The sequence below is a fragment of the Alosa alosa genome, chromosome 23, assembly GCF_017589495.1.
Source record: "Alosa alosa isolate M-15738 ecotype Scorff River chromosome 23, AALO_Geno_1.1, whole genome shotgun sequence".
Classification (NCBI taxonomy): Eukaryota; Metazoa; Chordata; class Actinopteri; order Clupeiformes; family Clupeidae; genus Alosa; species Alosa alosa.
The window spans coordinates 9,201,383-9,211,382 of NC_063211.1; the positions used below are offsets into that span (position 1 = coordinate 9,201,383).

The window sequence follows — 10,000 nt, forward strand, 5'->3', positions numbered from 1 at the left end:
TGTCTTTCTCTCTCATTTGAAGGATTTTAAGGATTGAGTGATCATGATGGATTATGACATCACTGGCTGTAGAAATAAGCCAAAGTGATATCACTGATAACTTGTGTCATCGCTGTGTAAAATGACATCACTGAGTATCTCCTGATAGTGACATCACTGAAGTGACATTATGAATCAGTGTCTGTCTGACGATAGGCCCATGTTATGATATCGTATAACATGATATGATATGATATGATATGATAGGGGAAGGAGGCATACCAGGCTCCTGGGTATGACTGAAACTTGACCGTCAGCTTTAGTCCATCTGTAAACTCACTCAGAGTCTTACTGTTGACCTCTGTCCCCTACAAAACTGCACGATTACTTTTCCAGTTTGGTATCCATTGAATGTCCGTTCAATAAACAGTGGAGTGCAGTCCCAGCACATTGGAGGCTATTAATATTGACACACTTTGACTTGGCATTGACTTGGCAGATATTTTCATATTTTTGCTCCCCACAGACCTGGGCTATACATCCGCGATCGGCTGAATCATTCATGACTTCCGCTATGTGGTTGTTCATTCCGGAGCGTAACGATCAGTCTCCAACGGTGCGTTTTGTGAAAAATCAAATTAAATCAATGAAAACAAGGCCTTAGCATGAGAAATTCAACATACCCCTGTAGAGGGCTAACATTCATTCTTGCTGAGGAGACGTAGGGAAGAGACTAGAATCTCTAACTGCCCTCATCTCTGTTTCTCTAGGTGGGGAAAAAATATGCTGACTGTAGAAAAGTGGGACTATACATTATTTCACGGTTTTTGTGTTTTTTACCCTCTACAAAAGTATTCTTTCCTCCGTAAATATACATGCATCATACTTATACTCTTTCATACTGTCTTATCCTCTTTATTTTGATGTGCCATTTTTTCCCTACAGGAAATGAGCCCTTTTCAAGCCATCTATTTGACACCGGTTATCAGGCAGACTTTGTAATCAGAGTGGATTTAGTTTGGTGGAGAGCTTGGCAGGGAGCAGATAGCTGACGCAAGAGCCATGTGACAATGGCTCTGCCCCAATAGATAGGTCTGGTGGCTTGACAGGGATTGGCTAAAAATAAGTGAAAATAAATAAACTCTCTATCTGTGTGTATTATTGTGTGTGTGTGTGTGTGTGTGTGTGTGTGTGTGTGTGTGTGTGTGTGTGTGTGTGTGTGTCAACTGTCAGGGACTGCCAGTGCGACCTTCAGTGTTAATTAGGACATCTGTGCCCAGGCCATCCACTGAGGCCTCCCAGCACCTCTCCCAACAACACCTATTCATTATCACCTCCACTGCATACTCTGACCCATGCCAAAGGTGTGTGTGTGTGTGTGTGTGTGTGGGCAGGAAAACAAAGAGAGAAATGAGATGAAGAGAGAGAGAGAGAGATGAGGCGTTGTGCCCATTCTATCTGTGTCTTGGCTGTGCTGGTGCCGATGGTGGACTCTGTGGGGTCCATCTCTCTCTGATTCTCAGGCTCCGATAGCAGTACATGCAGACAAGAAATGTTTGACTTGTCTCCCATGGAATATTGATCAAAAGCGCCATGTTCACTTAGACGCTGCCTTTGAGTAGGTTTCAGACACTTTCTTCTTTGTGAGTGGTAGGTAAACAGGGTCAAAAATGAGCTGCACACTTGAAGCCCATTGGAAAAGGCGTGTAATTTCTGTAGATTTCTCTTCCACTGCCAGCGCCTTATCTTGTAGCAGTCCTCAGATGCCAGCCAATCATGTGCACTGCATACTGTTCCAATTGAAAAGAAATATGATATGATGCTCTGGAAGCATATTTTCTACGGTGGAATCAAGTGCCCTTGTGATAGTTGTTGAAAAGACTGGATCATTATATTGGATGTTGTATTGTTGTACTGTATTGTATTATATGATGTTATTTTCTAATTAATGCATACTTACTTTTGTCAATATGGAGACACATGGAGAGAATGCTGAGTCCAAGGCTGTGTTCCAATTTGCATACTTCTGTACTTGCAGTACCTAATATGAGTGCACAAGTGAATGCAGGTATTGTACAGAAGTATGCGAATTGGAACACAGCACAAGACTGAATGGAGACAGGAAGGGAGTGCTGGCTGTCTCTCCCATCCGGCCTCCATCACCTTGAATATTAGTTTAATGCTTGTGCCATTTAGAGTCATTACTAGGCTCCATTAAATTGCATGCAGTTACAAATCATTTATTTTTTTTGTAAATGGAATAGAACACAGGTACACACACACACACACACACACACACACACACACAAACACACACACACACACACACATCCACAAGAAAGACAACATAGCTATCTGGACATGCATACACTTACAAACAAATAAATATGCACACATATGCACACACACACACACACACACACACACACACACACACACACACACACACAGAGAGAGAGAGAGAGAGAGAGAGAGAGAGAGAGACATACATACAATAGACGCAAATGAAAACAGATTGATATCAGACTGGTGTGATTGAGTTTGAATCTGGTAATAGGCCCCTTAAGCATTTGCCTGTCCACTGTAATGACCAGCGGTGGTGGGTATTTATGTCCTGCAGCTGCCCGAGGGCAGGCGAGGCAACTCTCAGACCTGTGGGCTCACCGCTGCTTGTCTGGCAGACTGCTGTTTGTTTGTCCGACGCCCCCATTGCAGACAGACAGGGCTAGGCTGGGCTGGGCCGAGACAGACTTTGTGACATTCTTACGAAGAGTCCGAAACTGGAGAGTTGCAGGACATAGAGTCTGTTTAGAGACTCCTTTAAAACCTGTCCACAATCACCCACTAAGATGAAAGGGTATAGTGTACATCTGTTTTAAAACATTTTAGGAAGTTCTCTAAACAATGTCAATCTTCTGCTGTTCTTTGGTTGCAATATTTTAGCATAACAGCCCAAGTGAACTCTCTTGGAATAGTTGTCATCGCCTTTTGAAATTACTTTTTTTATTGCTCAAACACTACTTTACGCAGAAAAAGATTATGTTGGAAGATCAGTATGTACTTGGTCTTAGACCTTGGAGTATTCGAAGGCACTTCAGGAGAAATGGAAACATTAAGGCAGACTGGAAGAGCCCTACGAGATTTGTATAATCCTATAGGACTAACATGAGATTTTCAGAGAGACTCTAGGAAACTAACCGAAACTAAGAAAAACTTAAAAGACAGATGGAGACTTAGGAATCAGCCTGTGGAAACCCTGTTTGCCAGCCTCTGCATGTAGACTCTTGCCGATTCAGAGCAGGCTTCGAAAGTTTGACTCGGGGAGAGATGGAGGAGCTCAGATGTGGTGATTTAGAGAGCTCTGTCACTCTTTCTCTCCCCCCTCTGTTATTTGCTCCATGGCTCTACCCATCCTGCTGTTGTGCTGCCACTACCGCAGCGGCACAGGAACTCGGCACATTATGACAGCTGACACGTGGCAATTTCCCCCCGTTAATGACAAGAAATGTGCCAATTATGGTAGCAGACGTCCCAGTGACAATCAGGCACCATAATAAGTGCTGCACATTTTGCGTGTGTGTGTGTGTGTGTGTGTGTGTGTGTGTGTGTGTGTGTGTGTGTGCAGTGTGTTTCTGTGTGTGTGTGTGTGTGTGTGTGTGTGTGTGTGTGTGTGTGTGTGTGTGTGTGTGTGTGTGTGTGTGTGTGTGTGTGTGTGTGTGTGTGTGTGTGTGTGTGTGTGTGTGTGCGTGTGTGTGTGGGTGGGTTATTGAGTTTGGATGGGGCGTTGACAGGAGATGCAGCCAGGAGAATAAAGATGCAGTGTCTTTTCTCGGCTGGTGACAGACGGTATGCTATTTTGTGTGTTTGTGCCCATACTGCATGTGTCCGATTGGGCTCCACAGCTCACTATTCCCTTTCATGTTAAATCTATTTAGAACATTAGAACACTTATGTAAATGGAAAGATTTACAGGGAGAATTAAAGATGTAAGTATTCTTTAAATTTGAGAGTTGCACCGACTTGTTGTGTGTCACCCTCTGTGTACCCTCCTCTACCTCTCTCTCTCTCTCTCTCTCTCTCTCTCTCTCTCTCTCTCTCCCTGGGTAAGGGATGCTGATCTTTTGTTGTGTTTTAATTATTCTCACACGCTGTCAGCTCTTTATGCGGAAGCATTGCACTCTGGGAGGTTTTGCCTCCGTGCCGTGGAGATGGACATGATAATCAGTGCTTTCCAAAGTCAATCTTGATTACCGTATGTGCTCTGTAAAAAAAGAAAAAGCAGAATTATCTCACAGCTTTTTGTCTGATTGGGGCTGATTTGAACGTACTGTAAGGGCTTTTATCTTTTTGTTTTGTAGGACACATGTCATATTGCACTGTCCTGATTTAGACCAGCCGTGAGTGCACTGTGCTACTGTGGAGGAAAGTAAAAAGAACAGAATATTGAGACTGTTCTCTTTCATGGAGTAGAGTATGTTTTATAGTATAGTGCAGTACAATACAGTATAGTACAATAACACACACACACACACACACACACACACACACACACACACACATGCACACACACACACACACACACATACACACACACACATACACTGCCACACACACACACACACACACACACACACACACACACACACACACACACACTGTATACACACACACACACACACACACACACACACACACACACACACACATGCACAGTATAAAGGCAGCCAATTAGTTGGTGCCATGAACACGCTCCAGAAGCATTCAAAAGTACTCATGAGCCATAATGGAGAACCGAAGGACAATGTATGTGGCATCCTGTATGTTTTTTGGTCGAGTGCGATGATTACGCTCCCTGAACTGCTGCTCTTTTGTTGTTCTTTGTGGTGAGCAGATGATTTGTATTGATCAGTGTAAATCTGCAGGCCATGGATGGTGGAGCAATAGTAAAGAGGGGGAAAGCCAAAGACCAGAGTGCCTTGAGAGTGCCTGTGGAAGTCACATCAGCAGCTGGCGCAGAAGACACACACACCACCACAGCAGCACCACACCACTCGTCCTGTTCCATATTTCTTGTGTTGCCTGGCGAATTCATATTTTCTTCTCCTTTAATGAAGTATGTGATGAAGAGCTCAACACTGTTAAGGTTCCCTCGCCGCACCAAAGGTACACAGGATTCTGCAGGGTTCTGTCAGTGCCACTTTTGGCAGCTGAATTACCAAGTTTTTGCCGAGTCTTTTCGTTATTGCTTTCAGGGTCACTTGATGGATGTTTGCGGAGAAAAACAATAATATGTGCCGGTGGGGTTATGAATGTGCATGCAGCCCTGTCTCCGCATTAATAAATGCCTACTCCACGCATACTTTTATTTCCCTTCGGACATCTAAATATGTTTCTGTCTGGAATATGAAAGTTGGCTTGGGGTCCCAGACAAACGCCATGGCCAAAGTAACCAGCCGTAAATCTGGACACTAGATTAGACTTGATGTGGCCTTGTAACAGCCACACAGCAGGGTAGAGGGATGGACACTGTCTCTCTGTCTGTCTGTCTCTCTGTCTCTTTGTCTGTCTCTCTGTCTCTCTCTCTCTCTCTCTCTCTCACTCTCTCTCTCACTCTTTCTAATATGTCCCCTTTCCAGAGGCAAAGTTGAGCTTGGTCCCCTATGACAATAGCTGACAATGCTGAGCCATCTGCCTGAGGTTGTGTGGAGGTCTGAATCTTTCCCTCCGTCCTCCTTGGAATGTTCTAGACGTGAGGTCTGAGTCGCGCCATTCACAGACTGTTCTGAGGAAGTAACTGTCTGATTTATGGTCGTATAAAGGTCTGGCAACTGTCGAACACCCGTTCTCCGGATGTGACCCCGCTGTTTGGTTCAATATCTCTGAAAGGCTCGGGAAGAGAGGACACTCCTTGCAGAGGAAGGTCAAGGAGCCGTGAGTGTGTGTGTGTGTGTGTGTGTGTGTGTGTGTGTGTGTGTGTGTGTTGTGTGTGTGTGTGTGTGTGTGTGTGTGTGTGTGTGTGTGTGTGTGTGTGTGTGTGTGTGTGTGTGTGTGTGTGTGTGTGTGTGTGTGTGTCTTCTGGTATTATTATGGTATTGCTCCAGCTCCAAGAATAACACTGAGGAGTCCTGATCCGGGTGTCTGGCGGCGCAGTATCACTTTGTTCTTGGGGAAAATCAAAGGAGAGCATGATGGGTATTGACGTTTTATGAGTCTGCAGCAGCCTCCCCAGATGTAAACAGAGCTGCCGTGATGACATGCTTTTACTGACGGGTGAAGGAGAACACCAGACTCCAGAAAGATTCTTTTTTAGTTCTCATTTTAACACGTGTAGAGGAACTCAGGAAGCCAGGAGTGGTCAAGTGATCTCATTTGGTCTGATCTCCTGTCTTGTCTTTAGGTGGAGTGGCTAAAGAACGAGGAAGTCATTGACCCTGCTGATGACCGTAACTTTTACATCACCATCGACCACAACCTGATCATCAAGCAAGCCCGGCTCTCGGACACGGCAAACTACACCTGCGTGGCCAAGAACATCGTGGCTAAACGCCGGAGCACAACTGCCACGGTCATCGTCTACGGTGAGGTCAAAGCACACAGTGTTGCGTGCCAGCCTGCACTTACTTACCACTGTCCAGAATTACCACTGTCCAGTGAGACAATAACACAAGAGACTAGAGAGATGGTTTGCATTATTTAGAAAGATAGATAGATAGATAGAAAGATAGATACAGATAGATAGATAGATAGATAGATAGATAGATAGATAGATAGATACTTTATTCATCCAGAGGGAAATTTAAGTATTTTTAGAAATTTTATCTCTCTGTATTTAAACATTTATACATTTATACAGAGAATATACAGTCAGTATGTTTCCAGGGAGCCGTTAAAATAGGGAGCAGATCTGAGTGGAATGATATGCTGCTGCCTGGGTGTTGAGCTCAGCTTTTCCTTCTGCAGCAGCTACAGTGAGATCACTGACCTCCAGAGGCCTTGTAGGGAGTCCCTGATGGATTTGTTATCAGACGACTCTCACCTCTGGAGAGCAAGAACACAGGCCAGTCCACTCCAATCCGCTGACCCCCCACTGGAGTCTCAAACCCGCTCGCTCCCCCATAAATGAAAATAACTGCTGTGTGGAAGTTTTTTACAAAATTGGCTTCTTCAAGTCAAGTGCCTCTTTCCAAAATAGAAACACCTCCAGTGTGCTGTCAGGTTTGAGACCCCTAACCCCCCACCCACCCCCCCGTGCTGGAGCTTTGGGCAGATCGGCGGATGAGCAGAGTGGGCCAACTCCTCATGCAAACAGGTGACAGCACCCCACCTGTGGTTGTCAGGCGCCACAGGGGTGGGGGGTGGGGGTGGACTAAGCCTCCATTTGGCACGAGGCACTGGAGAGAACACAAGCTACTGTTGACAAAGTGGCTTCACTTCTTGGAAACACAATCTCCTGATTCCTCCCACCCCAGAGACACACACACACACACACACACACACACACACACACACACACACACACACACAGACACACACACACACACACAGACACACAAACACATACACGAGCGCGCACACACACACACAGACACACACAGACACAGACACACACACACACACACACACACACACACACACACACAGCCCCCTCGGCTCTCCTCCTCCACTGAATTAAGGAGGCAGATCCCAGAGCTGGAGCCGCGGCAAATGGAGGCCATTTACTGCTGAGAGAGTAATGGAAAGAGCAGTGGTCTGCACCGGCGAGGTCCAGCAGAAGAGCAAACACTTCGCCGCTATCAGTAGGCGTAGTAGGGGGACTGCTGAGATAGACTGCCCAGTGCATGAGCAGCAGATTGGGGTTTCTAAAAGCAGAGGAGCTCCTTGGTGCATGGAGGTAACCTGACCCTAGCCAGATGAATTTCGTTCCGCTTAGCTCCGCCTAGCTTCACTCACATCCATCTGGGACCTCTTCCATTGAGAGTGATTTCTGCAACCATTTTATGGTACAGCCAATCAGGGCCCTTAGGGCGGGAGTTTCATAGATGTGACATAGCGTGCAGAAGCGACTGTGAGACTGTTATTAGCGTCCACGGGTTGGCTTCGATGTGAGTGGTTGAAGGAGCACGTCAATAGATGACGGACAAGTGGCTTATTCAATCACATGCAAGCATTTTTTGATTAGGCCCAGCCTTCTGAAGCAACACTCCAATGGATCGGTTCCAGATGGATGAGTGGAGCTAGGCGGAACGAAGTTCATCTGGCTGGGGTCAGGTTAGCATGGAGGTGCATGTTTGAGGGAAGCTGATCATGTGAGTGAAGGCCCTTTCACACCAAGGCGAAATATTGACATGAAATAACGCAGGTAATTAAAAAAAAAAAACATTCTTATTAGTATTTACACAGTGAGACTGAACCAATTTCTTCCTTGATGTGTGAAGAGACACATGCAATCAGGGATGGATTACTGCACGGGCCTACCGGGCCCAGACCCAGGGGTCAGGGGGCCCTGAAGCCCAAGCCTTTGCATGGAATCATTGCCTCAATATCAACAAATCAGGATGTAGGCTATGAATGTGATTGAATTTAGTATTGGCCATCCCCAAAATGCACCAGAATACAGGAAATCACATCAAAAAATTAAAAATTTTTCTTGGGGAGGACCCCAACCCCCCACATATACAACAATTAGTGGGGGGCCCTCAATACATCTGGGCCCAGGGGCCTGAAAGTTCATAATCCGCCCCTGCATGCAATTACAGTAATTGCAATTAATGTGTGATTTCATGCAAATATTGTATTTTATTGTATATAAATTCAGACTTGAATGTTAAAGGGCCTCAAATGTGAGGATCTCTAAAGAGTCTCCACACCGAGGTCACAGGACTAGTTTTGTCTTCCTGTGTCACTGTGTTAAAGAGAGGAGCCATTACGGAGGGATCGGGTGTCTGTCTTCATCTGGGACAGGAGAAGCGATGGAAATGAAAGCTCCAAAATGGCTCTGTTGGAGTAGTGAAGAGTGTGTGTGTGTGTGTGCGTGTGTGCGTGCGCGCTTGTGTGTGTGTGTGTGTGAGAGAGAGAGAGAGAGAAAGCGAGGAAGAGAGGAAGTAGAGGCTGGGTTTAGTGGAAGGCGATGATGTGTCCTGATCAGGAGGGGTTCAGTGGGAGGTATTGGTCAGGCTCTTTGAGGGTCACAATCCAGAGCCTGCTTATGCAGGGCAAAATGCTGTCAGAGAGGACATGAGAGAGAGAGAGGAGGAGAGAGAGAGGGAGAGAGATGGAAGGAGAAAAAGAGGCAGAAAGCTTTGATGTCGGATGATCCGCAGACAAATGCAACAGAATCAATTTTCCTCTGCAGGCTCCTGCGTCATCATGTGGTCCAATGGGGTGTGTGTGTGTGTGTGTGTGTGTGTGTGTGTGTATGGGGGGTAGTCTCCATGCGCAAAGGAAAAGAGAGAGCAGCTCTCTGACCCCCCCATCTCAAACCACAACAAGGAGCTGGGTGGCCAGGGAGAACAGAGGAAGAGAGAGAGGGAGGAAGAGAGAGAGGGAGGAAGAAACAAAGACAGACAGAAGAATATGGGGGCTAGGGAGGGGAAGAAAGGAGGGAGAGAAAATATGTGGATAGAGAGTTGTGTGTGTGAGAGAGAGAGAGAGAGAGAGAGAGAGAGAGAGAGAGAGAGAGAGAGAGAGAGAGAGAGAGAGAGAGAGAGAGAGAGAGAGAGAGTGTGAGAGAGAGGGGGTTGACCCCAAGATTTTAATAAGAACCAGCTCTGGTGGCTTTTACATCACAGCACAGACTTCTGGAGGGTTTTTGGTTCCTCCGACGCATCACTTTTCTCCCTCACAAGGCACGCACACACACACACACACACACACACACACACACACACACACACACACACACGGTCAGGCCGTGAGGCTGCACAATCCTCCAGCTCCAACTCCTGCCCGACCACAACCAGCGAGAGACCCACCAGATCTTCTGCCCCAGCGAACTGGGGTCAGCAACCAGCCGTATTCAAAA

General features: G+C 46.3%; 1 protein-coding gene across 1 annotated transcript in view; it reads left to right on the forward strand.

Moving 5' to 3' along the window:
• Nucleotides 1–10,000, forward strand: part of unc5cb (unc-5 netrin receptor Cb) — a 193,591-nt gene that overhangs the window by 142,606 nt on the left and 40,985 nt on the right. The window contains exon 5 of the mRNA XM_048234673.1: nt 6,377–6,557. Within this exon, the coding sequence (XP_048090630.1) occupies nt 6,377–6,557 (181 nt within the window). The remainder of the gene's footprint in view (nt 1–6,376; nt 6,558–10,000) is intronic.